Below are 24,656 nucleotides of genomic sequence, written 5' to 3'. Positions count from 1 at the left end.
GTACAATGACAATAAATGTATCTTTATGACATTATCACATTCATCAAAAAAGATGCTCTCCACTCTTAAAGCAACACTAGGTAGAATCTTTACCTGAAAATCATTGTGATGCTCCACTGAGCTGTAACTGAGAGAATAGAACTCTATCATTGCTATTCCAGGCTCAGCACTGCAGAAACTGCACTATGTAACTTTTGAAGGAGGTTAGGACACCACACCATCTCCTTCCCCCTCCCCCTAGATTGAGGTCAGTGCTGTAAAAGTGAATTACACAGTCTGTAACTGTAGGGGAGCCCAGGACCAAAAAGTTCCAAATTGTACCTAGTGTTGCTTTAACAGCTGACCTCAGTGCATCGCCAGCCTTAGAAAAGCAAATACACACTGATTTAATTATTTTAGAGGCAAAACGCTAATTCTTATGTTAATACAGTAATCAGTATTCAGCTGAGTGATGATGGGATTCCAGGAGGTCTGAATGTGGGAATTTGCCCCAACTCTCCCCCATCATTCAGAAACATTCTGATTAATGTCTGATAAACTGGGCTTTTTGTGTTCTCTTTGGACCGTGTTGAACTGTGATGACGGTGTGTTCTCTCAGTGTCTGTGTGGGTTTCCTCCAGGGGGCTCCGGTTTCCTCCCACAGTCCAACCACATGTTTGTAGGTGTAGCTACTGTCTACAGTCCACAATGTGTGAGCGGATGAGTGAATGTGTGAAAGTCTTTACAGGTGAGTGTGTGAAGTTTTTTGAGGGTGAGTGTGTGAGTGAATGACTTGGTGAGTGTGTGAGTGCATGTACAGCCTCTGGAAAGAAACGCCAGCCTATATTTGTCCACTCTACGGTCAATAGTTGGAGTTCGTTGTAGAGTGAGTGACTGGGTGAGTATATGAGTGACTGTGTGTGTGTGTGTGTGTGTGTGTGTGTGTTAGTGACTCGAGCATATCTCAGATCCAGCGCCACCTTTGGACCCAAAAGCAGGACTTCTGTTTTGTTGCTGTTTAGAAGGAGGAAGTTACGAAACATCCAGCCTTTCACATCTTTTACACAGTCCTCTATTTTCTTTAATCTGTGTTTGTCATGGGGCTTGGCTGAAATATACAATTGCGTGTCGTCTGCGTAACAGTGAAAGGTAATGTCATGGATTCTTATAACTGTGCCTAGTGGTAACATGTATAATGTAAATAATAACGGTCCTAAAATAGAGCCTTGCGGAATTCCAAATCTTACTTTAGAATAATCTGAAGTTAAATTGTTTACTTTTACGAATTAATAATGTTCCGTTAAGTAAGATTTGAAGCATAATAGGGCCGTCCCTGTAGTTCCAACCATGTTTTATAACCTTTCTAGGAGAATATTGTGGTCTATCGTATCGAAAGCTGCGCTGAGGTTGAGAAACACCAACAGGGATACGTGGCCTTGATCAGAGGCAAGAAGGAGATCATTTGTTATCTTGACTAGAGCTGTCTCTGTACTATGATGTGGTCTGAATCCAGATTATAATTTTTCATATAAATGATTCTTATGTAGATATGAACTAAGTTGTTGGGCCACAGCTTTTTCTAAGATCTTGGATAGAAATGGCAGATTAGAAATAGGCCTGTAATTAGACAGTGTGCAAGCATCAAGACTTGGTTTCTTGATCATAGGTTTAATAACGGCTAATTTAAAAGCTTTGGGTACATGGCCCAGGCTAAGGGATGAGTTTACTATAGTTAAAAGAGGATTGATAATAGCTGGTAGTACTTCTTTGAGTAATTTTGTGGGAATTGCACCAAAGTGTGCAATTTGTACAGTTTGCGGAGGTTATAATCTTCTCTAGTTCTAACAGTGGGAGTGGGTAAAAGTTTTCAAGTCTTTCTTTTACAATTACATTATGTTATTGTAATATTAGCATATTAGTATCACTCACATTGGCTGGCAGCCAGGTCAGAGTTAATACTGTGACCTGAGTTTGTTGTGTAATATCCTCAATTTTATTATTAAAAAAGTCCATAAAGTCTTTACTGGTGAGAGTTGCCAGAAGTAGTTGTTCAGAACCTGCCTGACTTTTTTGTAGTTCTGTAGTTTTGTAGTTTATTATTGGAGAACAGTGAGGCCAGATATGCTGAGCGAGCTTTAGTGAGGGCATTTCTATACTCTTTAAGGCTGTCCTTCCAGGCAGACTGGAACACTTCCAGCTTGGTTAATCACCATTTCCGCTCTAGTTTCCGTGATGCTTATTTTAAGGTATGGGTTTTATCATTGTACCATGGGGCGAGCTTTTTCTGTCTAATACTTTTTCTTTTAAGTGGTGCTACATTTTCTAAAGTAGATCGACAGGTATTTTCTAAGTAGTCAGTTAGTACATCTAGCTCCATTGGATCTGATGGAGTGGGAAATGGGGTTGATAGTTCTATATATATTATGGCTAAGACGTAGCTCATATGAAATAAGGTAATAGTCGGAGATTGCTGAGAATTTCGGTATGATATTAATTTTGTCTATGTTCAGACCTAGTGTCAAAACTAAGTGTAAAGTGTGACTGCAGTAGTGTGTAGGCCCTGTTACATTTTAAGTAATACCAAAAGAGTCTAAGACTGAGGTAAATGCCTTTTTAGTGGGTCATTTTCCTCCTCAAAATGGATATTGAAATCTCCTACAATTATAATTTTATGATTGCACACAGCTAGGTTTTCAGCAAAATCACTGAATTATTTCAGAAATTCTGTGTAAGGCCCTGGTGGTCTGTAAATGTCACATAATAAAAATGCGTCCTTTTTTGTGACAGGATTTGTAATAATGGTGGAGAGAACCTCAAAAGAAGTAAAGGTGTCATATTGTTAAAGACTAATGTTTAGGGTATTTTAGTAAATTACACATACTCCACCTCTTCTGCCTGATAATCTTGGGCTATGTACATAATTATAGTCTAGGGGAGTGGCTTCATTTAGTGCTGAATATTCATTTGGTCTAACCCATGTTTCCGTGAGACAGAAAACGTCGAATTTATGATCATGTATGATATCATTTACGATGGCTGCTCTTGAGTTTAGTGATCTTATGTTGAGTAACCCAAATTGTAGTTCTGAGGTGTTGCTGCTAGGTGTTGTGTATGATTTAATATTGATTAGGTTGCTGAAACAGGCTGATTTTATTTTTCTACTTTTACATTTAATTCGGGGGAAAGACACAGTCTCAATACAGTTGAACCTAGGTGACGCCTCAAGGCAGTTCGCAAACGGTCGGTTTAGCCTGTCTGTCTGCGGCCTGGTCCCAGCTCTGGATTTTCAACTGTATACACTACTCTGCTGACTAACTAAAAGACTATGTGCTATGCTGCAAAAAAGTAAGGCAGCACCCTCCCACATGGGGTGGATACCATCCCTACCTATAAGACCAGGCTTGCCCTCGAACATCTTATTTTCTCCTTGACTCTGCCGTCACTGAGAAGCTTTTTTAAATAGTTATTAATAGAAGATCTAGAGGATATCTCCCTGTGTTCAGTCGGTTTGATGATTCAAAACATAAACATTCACTGGAACTCTGTTCTCTGCTTCTTTTTTGAATGAATGAATGTCTTCTTTCTTTCTGTTGTGGATCATTTGGTTTCTGTGTCTTCACAGCTGCAGGAGTTCAGGTGATTTTACTCCCAGAGACAAAGACCAGAGAAGATTTCCTGCAGTGTATGTGATACACACCCACCCACACACACACACACCACAAATTTGAAATTTAAAAAAAGAAACAGACTGGTTTTCTCTTGATGCTCACACACAATAATTCCTTTAAAGTTGTTCATTTTCTGTGAATAAAATACATATATATTTTTTTAACAATTTTTAGATTTCTGTCGTCTGACCCTGGACCCTAACACAGCACAACAGTACCTCGTTCTGTCTGAGAATAACAGAACAATGAGAAACAGTGGGAGAGTCCAGGGTTACCCTGATCATCCAGAGAGATTTGACGGTTGGAGTCAGGTGTTGAGTAAAGAGAGTGTGAGTGGATGCTGTTACTGGGAGGTTGAGTGGAGCAGTGGTGAGAGATGTGTTTTGTTCATATCAGTGTCATATAAAGGGATCAGCAGGAAAGGAAGGGGTAATGAATGTGTATTTAGGCACAATAATCAGTCCTGGAGTCTGCGCTGTTCTTACTTTTTCTCTTTTTTTCACAACAACATTGGATCATGGCACAGGAACTCTGTCCTTCTACAGCGTCTCTGACACAATGACCCTCCTACACACCGTCCACACCACCTTTACTCAGCCGCTCTACACTGGGTTATGGGTTGGTTTGGGATCAACTGCACTGCTCTGTGATCCAGAATAAAGATATCTTCTATATGGCAGATCAGGATCAGCAATGGACTGCTCGTTTGGGTTTTAATGAAGGTATAATTTTTTAAACTTATACAACAATACTGTGACAAGAACAATAATGTGGTTTCAGTGTAGTAACAGAAATGTTAACTTGATTATTGAGCATTGAAAAGTAATAAAACTGACTTTGAAAGGCCATGCATTGCACTCATTTTCCCACAGGTGACAGATGTTCACATGATGCGAAGGAGTATGATACGGATGATAAAAAATGACCATTGTTGACTATATGTCCAACAATCTGTATCTTTTTTTTAAGAAAAAGAGTTTGTTCCCTTTGTCTTTGGTCAGTTACAGACCAGTGATGGGGGCTTTATAGCCCTCTGACTGTCTCAGTCTATTCAACTGTGTGTTAATGGCCATTAAACAAAGCTCTGTGTCCATGTCTATAATGGGTGACCATTAAAATAACTGAATTCACTAATGATAACTGATGACTGTAAACCTTTTGATATTTGGTGTATGTCAAACTCTATTTAACTAGTGACACCTATTGGACTGTGTGGTAAATATGATTGCACCAATGTTCCTTAACCACAAGAGGGCAGTAAAGTTAAAGACTGGTCTTGCTGTTGTTTAATGATGAGATCTACAATATCGACAGGCTTAAAATTAATTAAAACCAAAGAAGAACAAGTTAAAGACACAAAGGAATAATTACACTTACCTTTTTTACAAAGAGCTGTATCATAAGTATGTGAAATAATGATTAATTTATCAGCAATAGAGATGTTTATGAATAGATTATTAATTAACTATTGTGATTACTGCTAATTTCAGGCAAACGTCCAACAAGAAAAAAAGAGGGACACAGCAGCTATAATAAAGTAAAAATACTGAAAGATAAAAAAGCAGAAAGTGTCATTTGCTGTTCCTAGTTCATCCTTCCTGTCACTATTTTCTACAAAGTCTGCGGTAAAATCTGAGGAAATTTAAAATGTAGAAAATTAGATTAATAAAATATCACTTTTAAATCTCAGATTCCACATTATGTAAACTGTACAGAAGGTTTTTTATTTCTAGAAGGGGTGGGGTTACTGAAAGCTGTGAGTGAAGCAGCTAGTTTGGTAGGCTAATTGTCAGAAATATTACTGTTAGCTTCCAGGCTAGCTAATATTTAAATAGATTTTGTGGAGTTATATTTGATGTTTTGTGAAGACTCATGTTTTACGGTACTACAACCATATTCTTTTTATATTATTAAATGTAATGACAAATAAGTCCCCATTAAATGTGCTGAAGCAGGGGATTAGCATAGGCAGCTAACAATTTATTATTTATTTTATGTGATTGAACAGTGATTTCTGCATTAAAAAGGCTTTTATTACTTTAGATATTTACTGGATAAAATGTTTGTAAGTTGCATTTTCCCCTTTCTGTGTGGTGTTCATATTCTCTAAAAGTTTAAAAGCTCTGTGTCTGTATGAAACTAATTTTTATGCTACTTCATAGCGCTTATCTCATGACCAACTTCTACAAAATTTCTCAAAATAATAATAATAAATTAATTAAAATGAAACAACACAACAGCACAGTGACAGATATTTCTGTCACATATATCTGGAAAGTGCTGTAGTTAGATATATGGACAAATATATGGACTTGTTTTTTCTTGATTATATGGGTTTTCTTAAGGTGTAGATCAGAGGATTTGCACAGCCTGGATTACATTGACACACAGGAAACCCTTTAATCTACTAATTCTACATTTCTGTGTTTGAGATACAAAATTATGTCTTTTCTTCAGTCACCTCCTCTTTTGTCTCTCCACCTCTTTCACTCTTTGACACCGTAACAACCACAGAAGCAGGAAGACACTCTAGAAAACAGAAACTGAACTCTCTCCCTTTCTCTCTATGAGTTTATGAGTGCAGGAAAATGGCAGAGGCCAGTATCTCAGTAGATCAGGACCGGTTCATGTGTCCAGTCTGTCTGAATCTGCTGAAGGATCCAGTGGCTGTTCCCTGTGGACACAGTTTCTGTAAGGTGTGTATTAACAACTGCTGGGATCACAATAATCAGAGGAGGATCTACCGCTGTCCCCAGTGCAGAGAGACCTTCACTCCGAGGCCTGTTCTACGCAGAAACAACATGCTGGCTGAAGTGGTGGAGAAACTGAAGAAGACAGAGCTCCAAGCTCCTTCTCCTGCTCACTGTTACGCTTGACCTGGAGATGTGGAATGTGATTTCTGCACTGGGAGGAAACACAAAGCCGTCAAGTCCTGTCTGATGTGTATGGTGTAACTTTGTGAAACTCACCTTAAACCTCATCTGGATTCATTAAAATATTGTTTTCCATTCAGTTAATATCTTGTCCCAAAAATCGTTCGTAATGGTCATTCTCAGCCACAACGAGTGGTAATGTTATGCCAACTATGACATGATGGATTGTTATGTAATGTATGTAGTGCACAGCTGACGGCAAAACAATAATAAAATCCAGTGCTATTAAGTGTACAGTACCTTGAAAAAATAAGCATCCCTGCGTGGTCATGAACATCTTCTCATTTTAAGAACATACAGATTTCCATAGGTGATGTTATTTGTCTTCATACAGTTTATTAGAAGCTTATACCATTTTCATATGTATTTAAACGTCTGTGTTTTGAGGTTCAGACAAATAAGTATACACAAATATTAGAGGTACCACTCATTTCATAATGACTAATAATTACTACCTGTGAGTGGTTAGAGATGTCTAAGGGTAATTAGTCAGGTTGTGAAATAAAAGTAAAGACTAAAGAGATAATGATGCTAATGACAATATTCCAAATGTCCAAGTGAAGAAAATGCTGCAGTAAAATATATAACACATGTTCAGAAGTCCAGTCGTGCAGGATTGGTTTCAATAAAAAGAAAGAGAAACACATTACACAACTTAGCACTCCATTCACAACTCCCTGCAGTCGCGGTTGCTTGAAATATAGTCAAATAGAATATCCTTATTGGCATTGGCCTGTAGAACTCTAAAATGTGGTTAAGTCACGGGCGTGCAGTCTGTATTAAAGACAAGGAAAAACTGGCACAGTAGTTTTATTTTTTTTATTTTAAAGCCTTTACAACATTTTATATCTATATCTGTATATATAAATATATATAATATATATACACACACACTCACATCCCACACAAACATTGGCTCACTCACACACCCAAATCTTCAAATCTTCATAAACTTGTTGGCAGAATGGGCTGCAGAACCCAGGATGCATGTCCTCGCTGTACTACCCCACAAGTTCCCCACGTCTCCCATGCCCAAAGCAGCCTGTGGACAACAAATAATAAACAGAAGCATACTTTTAATATGTTCTCTTATTTTACTTCATTTTCTTGTCTGTCTTTTGATGTTCTTTGTACTCTGTATCGTAACGCATGCACAATGCTTTGAGTCCTTGAAAAATGCTGTATAATTAAATTGTATTTATTATATTATTGTTATTATTATTATTATTATTAATATCAAAGCCAGCAACACCGCTTTTGACTGCAAAACCACTGGCAAAAGAAACAATTCTCAAACTTCATACGCAGTACACAAACCCAGTAAACAGTCTTTATATGTCTCTCTACAGCACAGGCAGTGCTCCAGTCCATACACTGTGTGAAACTGTTGTTTGTATTCTGTGCTGTAGAGTTTCCAAGTCACAACAGCTGTACGTGTTGAATTTGAGAATTAATAATCAGATTACCACCTCTTCTCATAAGGAATACAAACATCTTAAAATAAAATTTACTGAAACACAATAATGCACTTTATACTTACTGTCAAGCCAATGAAAATGTGCTTGGGCCCGGAATGACTGTCTTCCAACAGTGTCCTGGAAGAGGCGACACACCAGTGAGAGCTTTAAAAAAGCTTGGTCACCCCTCTTCCAGGACAACCTCTAATAGAATCTGCTCCAGGACCGTGAGGGTTAAAGACGTTATAGAAGAGTGCAGATATTGTTTTACAGTTTATTTAAATTTAGTGAAACAAAAAAGTTAAATATAAATTTACCACAGAAACTACATTCCAATTAATTTTTTTAAACAAACCACAGTTTTCTCATTTGTGAAGACTATGGGACATTAAGCAAAATAAAAGTTGAAATGCCCAGTTCAGCTTCAAGAACAGACAAATAAATACCTGGTCAATGGAGATGGTAAACATTCTGTCTCCTTTACTGTTAACAGAAAAAAACAAGGTGAAATCCAGACTGAAATTAATATAAATACTATTTAACAATGGACAATGTCATCTAATTTGAGCTTATCAGATGCTATAAATAACTACTTTTAAGTCAGACTAGTTACACACTGACATGTGCCCTTATAAATTCAAATAAACCATCAGACCTTGAAAGCTCCTCAGTCTTTCCCTTCTTGTGTTTACTGGCCTTTCCTTGTACATTAGAGCTCACCATTCTAAAATAGAGTTGGAATTTAAATGATGTAAGCTAATTGAAAATTAGGTTTATCAGCTACATTTACAAACATTACGTTGTTTGCAATTTACCAATCAAACAAAACCAATTTAAATAACTCAATACAACGTCTTTAACAAGTGGTCTCTCCAAAATGCAAAACATCACAGTACAATGTACAATGTGTCTGAAGAGAAAGCTGCATGTGTGTGTAAATATGTTTGTTTGAGTAACAGATGTGTATATACCCTGCAGGTGACATGCTCCCTAAAAGTAACCAGCACTACCACCTATGGGATGTCACTCTAACGGACAAATGACAAAGTTTAGAATGCAGTTTAAAGCCTTACTGGAAATGTATCCTCAAAAAAGTCATAATTTGAAGTAATCACCTGACTGAAGTCAAAAGGCCAACCAAGGGCCATGTACAGTTCATACTGAAACATACCATAGATACAGCTGAGAACATTGAACATTGAAGGGTCAAAAGTGGCCTGAACGTGGGCTGGATGCTGAAAAAAATAAAACAATAAATCATAAAAGGAGATTACAGTTTATCTGTGATATGCATGTTCATTGTAACTACATACAAGTCTAAAGTCTTGATACTTACACAGAGGCAATATTATCAGCAAGTTTTTTTTTTCTGTGTGTAATTAAGTAACTCTGTAACTTATTTGGCTAGACAGACAGCTGGCTAAATCAACCACATACAACACGCGTGCCGCAGTTGAATATTCGTGTATTTATCTACGACCCTACTAGTACATACTGAAATAACGTATTTATAACGTGTTCGTCTATCTAGCAAAAACACTGACAACAGCAAGCTTTGTAATTACACTTACAAACTAAATGTTTTTACTCACCAACATAACGTGCGCTGTTACTTTTTCCATTAAAAAAATTCTGTTTGAGAGTTTTTTGAGCATGAGCTGTGTTCGAATTCACGAGGTTAAGGAACGATTTCGGACACTACCTTAAGTTAGGAAATCAAATTCCACTGTATTTATTTGTTTGACACTTTCATAGAGCTGGTGCTTAGCCTTTAATGATGATGAGATGTGAATGATTGTACAATTACAGATTCAAACAAAGCCCTACTACATCGACAGACTTAAAAAATATAAAGTCAAACCATTAGAGAACAAGTTAAAAACACAAAGGAATAACAAAATATACTTTTTACATACAGCTGTATTATCAGAAAGTTAAATAATTAATCATTTATCAGCAATAGAGAGGTATGCGAATATAGATACATTTCTATCAAAAAACCTCCCCTTTTTTCTCTATATTTCCACACCCCCCCTCCTTTTTTACAGCGACCCCTCCAGGACATTCACTCACATCGCCACATTCAGTAAACTAGTCTGTATAAATACTGTTACATATTTATAAATTAAGAAAATTAAAAATGATTTGTATTTGCAGTATCCAGTCAATCAGAACACTTTCAATATTTTTTTATTTGTGATTATTGTTTAATGCCAGGCAAATGTCCAACAAGAAAAAAGAAATAAAGACACAGAACAGCAGCTATTTTAAAAAGTACAAACACTGAAAGATAAAGAGCAGAAACTCTCCTTTCCTGTTCCTGCTTAGTTCCTACTTCCTGTCACCATTTTCTACAAATCTGAGGAAAGTGTGTTAAGCTTCATAAAATATACTTTTGAAATCTCAGATCATGATCTAAACTGTACAAAGGGGTTTTATTTCTAGAAGGGAATTTGGAAGAAAGAAGAGAGAGTTTAGTGAGCTAATGGTCAAAAATATTACTATTAGCCTCCAGGCTACATTTCTACAGGTTTGTGGAGCTATTTTTTTAAACCATCAATGGTCTTTGAGAGACTGAGACGTCACCATTAAACGTGCTAAAGCAGGGAGATTAGCCGAGGGAGCTAACAAAAGTTTCATTATTTTCTGATTCCACAGTGATTTCTGCATTAAATCAGATTTAACTTTTATTACTTTGAGTTTTTACTCTCTAGTTTTTGGAGGTAGTTGTATTTCCTCTTTTCTACTGTGTTTTCAGATTCTGTGTGAATTAAAGTCTAAGGGATGTTTTCACAGACAGAGAAACTACACTGAATTTTGAATTGTGATCATCCATTGAAAGAGGATAGAGTCCAGGACTAGGATTAATCCCTGTCTGGGGAAACCACCTCTAATTCTTTAACAGCTACATCTATTTAAACTCCACTGCTGTCTGTGTTAATCTAATATCAGACGTCTACAGAATCTCTCACAACATTTACACAGTTGTACATTAATCAAAGTACATCTGTTTAAACAAACACAGAGGACTGCAGCACAGTCACAGATTTTTCTCTTATTTTATCTTTTATATCTGTTTATTTAAATCCTGCAATTATAAAGTGTGTCAGATTCTCTACAAAGTGGAGTCTTTTTAATCTACTGCTACATTTCAATGTTAATTCTGTCTCTTCCTTGATCTTTTCTTCAGTCTCCTCCCCTCTCTCTCCCTCCCTCTCTCTCTCTCCACCTCCTTCCCTCTGTGACACTTTAACCACAACAGAATCAGGAAGCCACTCCTTCTCACAGAAAAAGAAACCGAACTCAGTCTGAAACTCTCTCTCTCTCTCTCTCTCTCTCTCTCTCTCTCTCTCTCTCTCTCTCTTTCTCTTTCTCTCTCTCAGTGAGCGATTGCTGGAAAATGGCAGAGGCCAGTATCTCAGTAGATCAGGACCAGTTCATGTGTCCAGTCTGTCTGGATCTGCTGAAGGATCCAGTGGCTGTTTCCTGTGGACACAGTTTCTGTAAGGTGTGTATTAATGACTGCTGGGATCAGGAGGATCAGCTGGGGATCTACAGCTGCCCCCAGTGCAGAGAGACCTTCACTCCGAGGCCTGTTCTACGCAGAAACAACATGCTGGCTGAAGTGGTGGAGAAACTGAAGAAGACAGAGCTCCAGGCTCCTTCTCCTGCTCACTGTTACGCTGGACCTGGAGATGTGGAGTGTGATTTCTGCACTGGGAGGAAACACAAAGCCGTCAAGTCCTGTCTGATGTGTGTGGCGTCACTTTGTGAAACTCACCTTAAACCTCATCTGGAAATTCCAGCCTTGATCAAACACAAACTGGTCAAAGTCTCCACAAAACTACAAGAGAACATCTGCTCTCTACACGATGAAGTGATGAAGCTCTACTGTCGTACTGACCACAGCTGTATCTGTTATTTATGTACGATGGAGGAACACAGAGGCCACGATACAGTCTCAGTATCAACAGAAAGAACCAACAAACAGGTCAGAGCTTCACCTGCTGAAGACAGTATTTTAAATCAGTTCTGTTTCATGTGTGAGTAAGAATTATGGCTTTACAGTAAACAGCACCGTGTCAAAGTCTGTTAAAACAACATCAGATTCTTAATTAATGATTTACTCTTATCTCACAGTTCATAAAGTGTTTATTTTGATCCAGAGTCGACTGAAAGATTTGCAGAGGGAATCTCAGCAGAGAATCCAGGAGAAAGAGAAGAAGCTGCAGGAGGTGAAAGAGGCTGTGAAAGCTCTTAAGGTGAGTAGTGAGGAGAGAGCGGCTGGAGCAGATATTCCACCCCTCAGTCCCACTCTCCTCCAGTCGGACAGTGAGGAGCTCAGTGCTGGACACTTACAGACCCTACACAGACACAGTGTGGAGTACCATCTGTGTGTGTGTGTGTGTGTGTGTGTATGTGTGTGTATGTGTGTGTGTGTGTGTGTGTGTATGTGTGTGTGTGTTGTAACAGAGCTCTACACAGACAGCAGTGAGGGACAGTGAGAGGATCTTTACTGAACTGATCCGCTCCTTTGAGAAAAAGCGCTCTGAGCTGACAGAGCTGATCAGAGCTCAGGAGAAGGCTGAACTGAGTCGAGCTGAAGAACTCCTGGAGAAACTGGAGCAGGAGATCCCTGATCTAAAGAGGAGACACACTGAGCTGGAGCAGCTTCCACACACAGACGATCACATCCATTTCCTCCAGGTAACACTCACTGTGTGATCTATAGAGAGAACTGAAGCTCAGGAAGGCTCTAAAAGATCTGTATTCCTGTTCTCCTTTACCCTTCTGTATTCTGTAGAGTTTCCAGTCTCTGTGTGTCTCTCCTGGACCTGAGGACTCACCGAGAATCAGAGTTAATCAACATCTCTCATTCGACACAGTGAGGAAATCTCTCTCTGATCTGAAAGAGCGACTGGAGGAATTCTGCAAAGAGGAGTTCAGTAAAATCCCTCCGCTCGGTAAGAGGAGACCCCTTATGTGAAATATAGTGACGGACACAGTTCTTCCTCAAGTACAGACTAAAGAAAGACAGGAGGTCAGCAGAGTTACACAGTGGAGAGAGTGTGTGGAGCCACGTTTATTTACAGTTACAAAGTAAATTAACCAGTGTTAAATCAACACTATTAGTGTTAATACTGAGATTGTTAAATTATTACACTAACAATTTTAATTTTACACTAATAGTGTTGATTTAACATGGTGAATTTACTGTGTTGGGTGATTCCCTGGAACATTCCTTCAAACTCTGTTCCCTGCTTTTCTATCTTGGATCTATCTTCTTTCTTTCTGTTCTGTGTCTCCACAGCTGCAGCAGTTCAGGTGATTTTACCCCTAAAGTCAAAGACCAGAAAAGGTTTCCTACAGTGTATGTGATACACACCCACCCACAAACACACACACACACACACACACACACACACACACACACACAAACCTGATATATATTATCATAGGTATTTCCTTAAATATGTTTATATTCTCTAAAACATATTTAATATATTTTTCCCTGCTTTAGATTTCTGTCGTCTGACCCTGGACCCCAACACAGCACATCAGTGTCTCGTTCTGTCTGAGAATAACAGAGCAGTGAGGTGCAGTGGAAAAGTCCAGGGTTACCGTGATCATCCAGAGAGATTTGACAGCTGGTGTCAGGTGTTGAGTAAAGAGAGTTTGAGTGGACGCTGTTACTGGGAGGTTGAGTGGAGCACTGCCGAGGGATGGTTTTTCTTCATATCTGTGTCATATAAAGGGATCAGCAGGAAAAGAAGGGTCAATGAGTGTGGGTTTGGACACAACGATCAGTCCTGGAGTCTGCGGTGCTACTCCTCTCTCTCTTTCTTTCACAACAACATTGAGACTGAGATCTCAGCCCCGTCCTCCTCCAGAATAGGAGTGTATGTGGATCACGGCGCAGGAACTCTCTCCTTCTACAGCGTCTCTGACACAATGACCCTCCTACACACCGTCCACACCACCTTCACTCAGCCGCTCTACGCTGGGTTCAGGGTTGGTAGGGGATCATTTGCAAAGTTCGGTGATCCAGAATGAAGATGCCCTCTTCGTGGGAGATCAGGGTCAGCAGTGGACCGCTAGTTTGTATTTAAAGAAGGGTGTAATTTCTCTTCACTTGTATTACTGGACAAATGTTGTCAAGCCTTTCACTTTTGTTGCAGTGCAGTGGTAGAAATGTTATCATGATTTCCTCTGTTTTGATTTCCACCGTGTTTACTTGCTTATACGGCCCAGGGTGCTCTTTTTATCCTCTATAATATAATAACTAAAGCCTATGTAAGAGGTTTATTAGGTGAGACTATGTTTCTCATGAAGTAACTAAAGCAGAGAGTTTAAAACGTGTTGTGAACATCTCACCTGTGATTAAATTAAATCCATTTTCTTTGTTGTTGATAAATCACTCATCCCCTGCTACATGTTGCTGTATGTGAGTTCTCTATGAGGTTTCTCTTAAACCTGCTACAGACAGAGTCTTACTGTGGGTTAAGCCTCAGTATTTTAAACTGAGTTGTGTTTGAGAGTACAGTCTTGTCTTGTGTGCCCCAGAGTCCTAATGCTCTGGTTAGCTACAAAATAAACAGATATCAGTCTTTATTCATATTCTTCATCTGTCAGTGTTCACTGTGCTCACAACATGCAGCAAACAATGAGAACTTCAGCCACGGACCCTGTGTCTCCTCTGGGTTTTCATTTCTGTTAGACACCAATATTTAGGAGATCTTTCTCCTTTTAAATCAAACACTGAGTTAAAGACTTGGGGGGTTGATATTTAGAATTTAAACTGTAAAAATTACAATGTAACCTTCATGAATACATCCACAGAGTGAGAGTAGATACAGTCTGTAATGTTTCATTTTAATGCTATTGTTTTTATATTTTATTTTCAGTATATATATTTTTTTCTGTTTTAATTGTAGTGTGATATGATGAATGTGTATTCATTTTTAATAAGATATTTGACTGTCTGAGATTTGATTTTAATACCCAGACTTTAGCTGGTTTTCAGAGACATCTCCAAGCCAAGATTGGAATCTGAGATAAGTTTTTCAGAAAGAACTGGCCTCAAATTGGTGCCTGAAGGTCTGTGACAGAGTCATAAAACTGACACTATAGGCCCTTTTAAGGACAGTTTATGACACAGGGTCTTGGAGGGTCATGCAACTCTTTTCAAAGGCAGAATGCAGAGATACACACAGACGCAACCTTGATTAAAATTTCTCACACATTTTAAAAGATCGTTAAACAAAATAATCACACATTCCTTAATTCATTGGTTTACCCTATGAACAAGTTGCCTATGGCCACAACTGTTTGAAATTAATTCCATTTGGAAAATCAGAATTCGTGGGAATAATTTACGTGTGTTTAAAGTAAATTTTTTATATGAATTCATGTAGAACCAAGGTAGACACATACTGTGTGTTATTTGGTTAAGAATTATGTAAAACATGGTTTTCTGAATGATATTACTTTGTGTAACATATAATCTTTTATAGTGCAAAAGTTTGATTCAGAATCTTGGGATGGTGATTCAACAGGAATCGTCTTTGTCTTGTCAAGGGTCATACATTTTATGTGATGTCACTACCAAGGAGGTATTCAAGGCGGGTTTTCTAAACTCTGGTTAAAAGCCCAGTGGCACGAAATCTCTAGAGAGAGAGAGAGAGAGAGAGAGAAAGAAGAAGCCCTTCACTTCACACTTTTTCTCTTTTAAGCCTTTTTCAAGGCTAAAGAGAGCAATGACTCAGGTTTTGAAATGACTCTCCAGCCCTCTGCAGGCGTCAGACTCTCATGGCTTTCTTTAAACAGTCTTGGGCCCCGGAAGCGTGGTCCAGAGAGAACAGAAGTTCTATTTTAATTTTATCTCTAGTAGAAAACTATAGTAAAAAGGGCTGTAGTTTATTCCAGCAAAATTCAATGACACCCAGAGCATGAAGGAGACCTCAGATCTCTGACCCTCAAAGTGATGACAACAACTTCCGGACCAGCGACGGACAAGGCGGCCACACGCACCCTCAGAATGACCTTCTGAGATGAGGCCCAGGAGACACCTGCATGGACGTGTCTCTCACAAGGTGGCAGATCAGTGATGACGGAGAATCCCCAACACCAGCTCAGATGAAGGGGTCGCCGTCTCTAAAAAGGGGGAGAAAAGGAACGCTAGTGGCTGCAGCTCTACAAGGCCCGCAGCTGCAGTGCTCCAGGATACATAAGGTCACATGGTTTCATTTCTTTCATTGCTCAGGAGTGGTGCTGAATGCTTGCTGGGATCAACAATAGCCTTTCTAGAATTTAGGGTAATTATCATAGAGAAATTCCTTCATACAGGGGTTGGACAATGAACGTGAATCACCTGGATTTAGACCACAATTATTTATTAGTGTGGTGTATGGCCTCCTTTTGCGGCCAATACATTCTTGGGAATGACATATACAAGTCCTGCACAGTGGTCAGAGGGATTTTAAGCCATTCTTCTTGCAGGATAGTGGCCAGGTCGCTACGTGATGCTGGTGGAGGAAAACGTTTCCTGACTCGCTCCTCCAAAACACCCCAAAGTGGCTGTGACTGTGTGACTGTGCAGGCTGTTCTGGACTGAGTTAGTTTCATAAGTAATTAGTGTGCTATTTCGTCCTCCTGCCACTAGATGTCTTAGTCACCTTGAATTCTTTGTTTTCAGTCAGACCAGTATTGGCATGGTAGTGTGAGCAGCAGCTACATCTTAATCCATCCTCTTTTGAAATCACTTATAGAAGCATCGTCTGTGAGTACTTTTGAAGGGTATTGTTAGTATAAATATATAATGTGTATATCTCTGAATATTTTTGTAAGTTCATCGAAGTAAGCGCTATTGATCTTTGACATGCTATTTCATATACAGCTAGTTACTGTAGTAGTTTTCTAGGCTAGTTGTAGGCCCTGTGCTTGGGGATCTGTATTAGATGTTTTAGTAATTACATATTTTGTGCCGATGGTGTGTTTTATTCTATTCCTTCATTTTGGTTTTACACCTATTTTCATGCTGTCAGTTTGAATAAATCTACCAAATCTGACCAGTGTGTGACGGGAGTCATCTGTCTGTCTAATTGAAGAAGGGGGTTCTCTTTAATGTTCATCAAACCAATCTTTCACCAGTCTTGCTGTGTGTATTGGTGCATTGTCGTCCTGATACACGGCACCGCCTTCAGGACACAATGTTTGAATCATTGGATGCACATGGTCCTCCAGAATCGTTCGGTAGTCCTTGGCAGTGACGCGCCCATCTAGCACAAGTATTGGGGCTTCTCCACACCGTAACTCTCCCGGATGTGGGGAAAACAGTCAGGGTGGACTCATCAGAGAACAATACATGTTTCACATTGTCCACAGCCCAAGATTTGTGCTCCTTGCACCATTGAAACCGACGTTTGACGTTGGCATGAGTGACCAGAGGTTTGGCTATAGCAGCCCGGCTGTGTGTATTGACCCTGTGGAGCTCCCGACGGACAGTTCTGGTGGAAACAGGAGAGTTGAGGTGCACATTTAATTCTGCCGTGATTTGGGCAGCCGTGGTTTTATGTTTTTTGGATACAATCCGGGTCAGCACCCGAACATCCCTTTCAGACAGCTTCCTCTTGCATCCACAGTTAATCCTGTTGGATGTGTTTCGTCCTTCTTGGTGGTATGCTGACGTTACCCTGGATACCGTGGCTCTTGATACATCACAAAGACTTGCTGTCTTGGTCACAGATGCGCCAGCAAGACGTGCACCAACAATGTGTCCTCTTTTGAACTCTGGTGTGTCACCCATAATGTTGTGTGCATTGCAATATTTTGAGCGAAACTGTGCTCTTACCCTCTGCTAATTAACCCTTCACATTCTGCTCTTACTGGTGCAATGTGCAGTTAATGAAGATTGGCCACCAGGCTGCTCCAATTTAGCCATGAAACCTCCCACACTACAATGACAGGTGTTTCAGTTTCATTGTCCAACCCCTGTATATTAATCTCCCTGTTGCCTCATGTATCGCTGTAATCCATTTCATTATATAAATGTACAATCAATATTCATTATTTGATATTATTATTAATAAACCAGTTGTGTGATAAAACCAATCCCTGGTTAATTGTGTGTGCACTTTTTCTTGTACAGAATTATTCCTTCTAGTTCAGATTCAATTTCGGAGCCAAGAACTTACTGCGGGTCAATGATCATAATTCATTAATAATAATTAATTCTAGATAATTCTGCTGTATAATATGTGAAGAAGGCCTATTTGTCCAAGCTAAAATTGGACAGATAAAGACACTGCATATTATTTAATGACTCCCAAAATTAGAATTTAATAAAATGAATTAAATAATTAATTATTAATAAAATAATAATTATCATTGACTCCGCTATGTAGTATTTATGCCACCGCAACGTGTGCATAACTATTTCCACTACATCATGAAATCTCTCATAGTGTAAACTATTTTACACTGCAACACATAACAAATCATTTATTTAATTATTAATTAATGGATTACACTGCATTTTTCTGTCTGTTTTACTGTAACAATAGCATTGAGAAATAATAAACGGACCATGAAAGGCCATGAACTGCACTAGTTTTCACACAGGTGACAGATGATGATAAGCGTCATGTGAAGGAGTATGTTATAGAAAATAAACAATTACCAATGTTCACTTTATGGCCAACAGTCTGTAGACACCGAATCATGCTTTTTTCTAAAGTGAAGGGTGTTAATATAGGGTTTGTTCCCCTTTGGCTGCAGTTACAGACCAGTGATGGGGGCTTTATATCCCTCTGACTGTCTCAGTCTATTCATCTGTGTGTTAATGGCCATTAAACAAAGCTCTGTGTCCATGTCTATAATGGGTGAACATTAAAATAACTGAATTCACTAATGATAACTGGTATCTGTAAACGTTTTGATATTTGGTGTATGTCAATATCTATTTAACTAGTGACACCTATTGGATTGTGTGGTAAATAAGTTTGCACCAATGTTTCTTAACCACAAGAGGGCAGTAAAGTTAAAGACGGGTTGTCAGGAATCACAGTACTTTTATTAAAGGAATATAACAAAACAAAGAGACTTTAACAGAACGAAAGCAAAAAGGGAGCCAAGCAGGGTAAACTAGACACGGGGAGCTAAACAGGGCAAACGGGACTGACAGACTAAAGAGTTAATGAAATAATGACAGAGGAAATGAAACCACGACATGAAACAACGACTAGGAGAACAATCACGGAGAAACTGTAGAGACAAACAAACAGACTAGATAACATGACCGATTTGAAATAGGACAAAGGAGAAAGGAGAAATGTTCGACCGGCGGAAGTGAGACAAGGGGGTTTAAATACCAAACATAGACGAGACGCACCTGAGACAGATAACAAGGGGGCAGGGTAACAAATGAGACAAACGAGGAGGCGGAACAAAGGAGGGACTACAACAACAACAAAACAAAGCCATGTGCTGAGATCGAGCACATGGTCGGGAAAACAGACATGACGAGACGAGGGCGTGACAGATGCCTCCCCCTGAACGCGCAACTCCCAGGGCACGTACACCTAAACCCCCCAGGAGCTGGCACAGGAGAGGGCACGGAAAACAAGACAAACTAGGACAAGACAAGGAACCATTAGGAGACAGGACTCAGGATAGGACAGGAGACTGACAAAGGGTAGCAACAGGAGACTGAACAAGAGACTGGAACGGACTGGACAGGACAGGAGTGGATACATGAGACTCAACTGGAGACTGGGTTGTATATTACACAGAAACTGTGACAAGACTGGGGACTGAACAGTTTTGGGGACAGAAGACTGGACATGGGCAGGTGACAGGACTGGGTAATGGGACTGGACAGGAGACCGGACAGAGGCTTGAAAAGGGGGCTGGACTGGAGACGGGATAGGAGACGGGACTTGAGACTGGACAGAGGGTTGAAACAGGGACTGGACAGGACTTGGCAGGGGAACAGGGACCAGAACATTTATGGGAACAGACACAAACACAGTGACAGGAACTGGGAAAGAGACAAAGGCAGACACAGGTACAGGGACAAGGAGAGAGACAGGAACCAGGACAGGGACAGACAGGGGAACCAAAATAACGGGGGTGCCCAGGACTGGCCAAAGTCTGTGGGGCTGTCCAAGAAGCCAGCCTGGGCACAGCTCTAGGGATCGGCCCCGAAGTCCTAGGGGCCGACCTACGGACACGACCTGATGCGGCCGGAGCCACAGTCACTGGTGCAGAAATGGCCGAAGCCACAGTCACGGGTGCAGAGGCAGCCGAGGCCACAGTCACTGGTGCAGAAGCGGCCTTCGCAGGAACAGGAGTGGCTGAGGAAGCCGCCTTCGCTGGGACAGGAGCGGCTGAGGAGGCCGCCTTCGCTGGGACAGGAGCAGCTGATAAAGCCTTCACGGAGACAGGAGCGGCCGGCGCCGCCTTCACGGAGGCAGGGGAACCTGCGACGACGTCCACGGAGGCAGGGGAACCTGCGATGATGTCCACGGAGGCAGGGGAACCTGCGACGACGTCCACGGAGGCAGGGGCTTGTGCTGCTCGCTGGGCACATGCTGGAGCTGTAGAGGGTTTTTTTAAGGGTTTTGACAGGCACACTCATGAGGGATGTCATCAACCATGGATCCCCCAGAGGTGTGCCCCTGTTAGCCTCCTCTTTCTTGTCCTGAGGATGGAGGCTAACAGCCCCAACCCTCAACCCCCCCCCCCCCCCCCCCCCAAAAAAAATTTCCCCGGACCTGAGGGGGTGACTTCAGTACGTTTCTTACGGCGATTCTTTCGCTTCCCGCTGGAGTAATCCGTCGACTGTAGAATCGAGTCCTGTGTTAGGGGGTAAGGAACCGCGCTGGGCATGAGCTGGAGCCGTCGACTCCATTCCGAGGCCGCTCTTAAAGCCTCCCCCACAGAATCTTTAGGGCCTGTACGAAATGGAGTCCGGCGAATTGCACACCTCGCAAAAGGATAGTCTGTGCTAGCTGCGTCCTTTGTTGGGTCGAACATTCTGTCAGGAATCACGGTGGCGGACTGACGGAGGCGGACGCACTTGCTAAAACACAGTACTTTTATTAATGTTCACTCATCAGAGACATGGACACAGAGCTTTGTTTAATGGCCATTAACACACAGATGAATAGACTGAGACAGTCAGAGGGCTATAAAGACCCCATCACTGGTCTGTAACTGCAGCCAAAGGGGAACAAACCTCATATTAACACCCTTCATTTTAGAAAAAAGCATGATTCTGTGTCTACAGACTGTTGGCGATAAAGTGGACATTGGTAATTGTTTATTTTCTTGAACACACTCCTTCACATGGTCCGTTTATTATTTCTCACTGCTCCTGTTACATTAAAACAAACAGAAAAATGCAGTGGATTCCATTAATTAATAATTAAATAAATGATTTATGTGTTGCAGTGAGTGTAAAATATTAATCCTCCATGTTTACACTATGAGAGATTTCATTATGTAGTGGAAATAGTGGCATAAGCACTACATAGCGGAGTCAATAATAATTAATTATTATTTTATTAATAATTAATTATTTAATTCATTTTATTAAATTCTAATTTTGGGAGTCATTAAATAATATGTAGTGTCTTTACCTGTCCAATTTTAGCTTGGACAAATAGGCCATCTTCAAATATTAAACAGCAGAATTAGCTAGAATTAATTATTATTAATGAATTATGCTCATTGACCCGCTGTAGGTTCTTGGCTCAGAAATTGAATCTGAACTAGAAGGAATAATCCGGTACAAGAAAAGTACACACACAAATAACAGTCACTGGATCCTTCAGCAGATCCAGACAGACTGGACACATGAACTGTTCCTGATCTACTGAGATACTGGCCTCTGCCATCTTCCTGCACTTGACCCTTGAGAGAGAGAGAGAGAGAGAGAGAGAGAGAGTCACACACACAGACACAGAGAAAAAGAAAGAGAGATAGAGAGAGAGAGAGAAATAGAGAGAGAGAGAAAGAGAGAGAGAGAGAGAGAGAGAGAGAGAGAGAGAGAGAGAGATGCACAGATGCACAGAGTTCAAATTTGTTTTCTCTGAGAAGGAGTAGCTTCCTGACTCTGTGGTGGTTGCAGTGTCACTGAAAAGAGGAGGTGGAGAGAGGTGGAGAGAGGGGAAAAGACTGAAGAAAGGATAAAGGGACACTGGGATAAAGTGAAGTATATAATTAATATTGAAAAGTAGCAGTAGTCGATTAAATGGACTCCACTTATTATAACTGAAGCATTTAGACAAACAGATATAAAAAACAGAACAATCTGTGGCTCTTCTGTTCTCCACAGTTTTTAATATTTACCTATTATGCTATATTTAGCTATGTAGTTTTTTTTTTTTTGAGAGATCCTGTAGAAGTCGGATATTAACACAGACAACAGTAGAGTTTAAATAGATGTGGCTCTTAAACTATTAGAGTTTAATTCACTCAGAATCTGAAAACACAGCAGAAAGGGGGAAATGCAACTGCATCCAAAAACTAGACAGTTAAAACCCAAAGTAATAAAAGTGTTAAATCTGATTTAATGAAGTAATCACTGTGGAATCACTCCCTCGGCTAATCACCCTGCTTCAGAAAATGTAATGGAGACATCTTTTTCTTATATTTAATAACAATACAAAAGATGTTTTTAGTTCCTTAAAACCTTTGAAACGCCAGTCCCTCCGAGAACACATTTGGGATTCCCTTTGCTCATTCAGCTAAAGAGAGAATCCCATCTGCCGGTGTATGGAGCCCCGCGTAGCAATGCGATGATGTCACAACCTCCTCTCTCCCCCCCTTCATTCTGAATCGGCTCCTCCTTTCCTCTGAATACTGACTTGACTGACAGCAGTGCACCCATTTAGACACAGCCCTTCTTGCTTGTTTCGTTGCCTCTTATCCTCTCTACACATCATTCCACCCCTCTCCCTTTATCATTTCAACCCCTCCCTTTCTCTTCCTCTACATCTGTCTCTACGCATCATCCCACCCTTCCCTTTATCATCCCCACCCCTCCCTTTATCATCCCACCCCTCCCTTCATTATTCCACCTCTTCCCCCATTGCAACCGCAGCTGCATACCTCAGACCTCCTAGCCCGCATCCCTCTATAGGTGCTGCGGCGGGCCTGTCTCCTGTCCAGCACTCTGGGCACTCGACGCCGTCTACTCTACGCATCATCCCACCCCTCCCTTTATCATCCCACCTCTTCCCCCATTGCAGCCGCAGCTGTATGGCTCAGACCTCCTAGCCCGCACCCCTCTATAGGTGCTGTGGTGGGCCTGTCTCCTGTCCAGTGCTCTGGGCACTCAACGCCGTCTACTCTACGGTCTACTCTATGTAGGTCTACTCTACGCATCATCCCACCACTCCCTTTATCATCCCACCTCTTCCTCCATTGCAGCCAGAGCTGCATGCCTCAGACTTTCTAGCCCGCACCCCTCCATAGGTGCTGCGGCAGGCCTGTCTCCTGTCCAGCGCTCTGGACACTCGACGCATGTTCTTCAACCAACCTTCTACCCCACAGAAGCTGCTGCTCTATGCATCATACTTTCCAGTTCGCACCCCGTCTGCATGTTGCTGTTGTGGGCCTGCCTCCTGCCCGGCCCGCTGGGCACTCTATACAGTCTCTTTGCTGTACAGCTTCCTCATTATAGATTCGCTCTCATCCTATCGTTTCATTCTTCCAGCCTCTACATCAGCATCTTGTGTACTTCGTGGACGCTCATACCAACCCCTTCAATTTGTGGCCGTGCCATTCCTTGCCTCTAAATTTACAATTGTCACTTTTCTATTCAGTGCTGCTGCGGACCCTCATGCTGACTCCTCCAACCCTCTGGCTTCCAGTTTGTACTCTTTTCAGATGCTGCTGTTGTAGTGTGATATGATGAATGTGTATTAATTTCTAATAAGAAATTGTGACTTTCCGAGTGTATTTGATATACCCAAACTTTAGCTCGCTTCAGAAACACACCAAGCAAGATTGGATATTGAAGATAAGCTTTTCAGAAACAACTGGCCCCAAATTGGTGCCTGACTGTCTGTGTCAGAGAGTCATAAAACTGACACTATAGGTCCTTTCAAGGAAAGTTTACGACCGGGTCATGGGGATCATGGAACTCTTCTCAAAAGCAGGATGCAGAGAGACACTCCTGAGGATCAGTTTAACTTTAATTAAACCATAATTCCCATTAATTTACATGTGTTTAAAGTCATTTTTGTTTATATGAATGTATGTAGAAGCAAGGTAAACACATACTGTGTGTTATTTAGTTAATAATTATAAAGAACATGGTTGTCTTTTTCTTAATGATATTACTTTGTGTTAATATATAATCTTTTATATTGCAAAATATGATTCAGAATCCTGGGACATTCATTCAAAAGAGATCTTGTAAGGTCTTCAAGCCTTTGTCTTGTCCAGGGTCATAATGTGTCTATGTGATACCACTACCAAGGTACAGGAAACAACCAATCAAGAGCAAGAAATGCTCCAATTTTTCCTCATTGAGGACGAATCAGGTATTCGGGGTGGGTTTTCTAAACTCTGGTAAAAGCCAGTCACACACCACACTTAGAGGCTCTCAC

General features: G+C 40.6%; 1 protein-coding gene across 1 annotated transcript; it reads left to right on the top strand.

The window, feature by feature from the left end:
- The first annotated feature begins 11,339 nt into the window (after positions 1-11,339).
- Positions 11,340-14,626, top strand: LOC136701855 (tripartite motif-containing protein 16-like). The gene is made up of 6 exons (XM_066676608.1): positions 11,340-12,028; positions 12,204-12,299; positions 12,511-12,744; positions 12,842-13,001; positions 13,349-13,408; positions 13,559-14,626. The coding sequence occupies exons 1-6, from the start codon at positions 11,438-11,440 to the stop codon at positions 14,089-14,091; spliced, it is 1,674 nt and encodes a 557-aa protein (XP_066532705.1). The 5' UTR covers positions 11,340-11,437; the 3' UTR covers positions 14,092-14,626.
- The last annotated feature ends 10,030 nt before the right edge of the window (positions 14,627-24,656 follow it).

The sequence above is a fragment of the Hoplias malabaricus genome, chromosome 7 (genome assembly GCF_029633855.1).
Source record: "Hoplias malabaricus isolate fHopMal1 chromosome 7, fHopMal1.hap1, whole genome shotgun sequence".
Taxonomy (NCBI): domain Eukaryota; kingdom Metazoa; phylum Chordata; class Actinopteri; order Characiformes; family Erythrinidae; genus Hoplias; species Hoplias malabaricus.
This window is presented reverse-complemented; position numbering and strand designations above follow the sequence as displayed.

Bases quoted from the DNA above. Each gene is read 5' to 3' on its own strand.
- LOC136701855 (XM_066676608.1), top strand. From the start codon at position 11,438: ATGGCAGAGGCCAGTATCTCAGTAGATCAGGACCAGTTCATGTGTCCA. The intron at 12,029-12,203 runs GTCAGAGCTTCA...ATTTTGATCCAG, and splicing joins CAGAAAGAACCAACAAACAG to AGTCGACTGAAAGATTTGCA. The intron at 13,409-13,558 runs GTATGTGATACA...TCCCTGCTTTAG, and splicing joins CAGAAAAGGTTTCCTACAGT to ATTTCTGTCGTCTGACCCTG.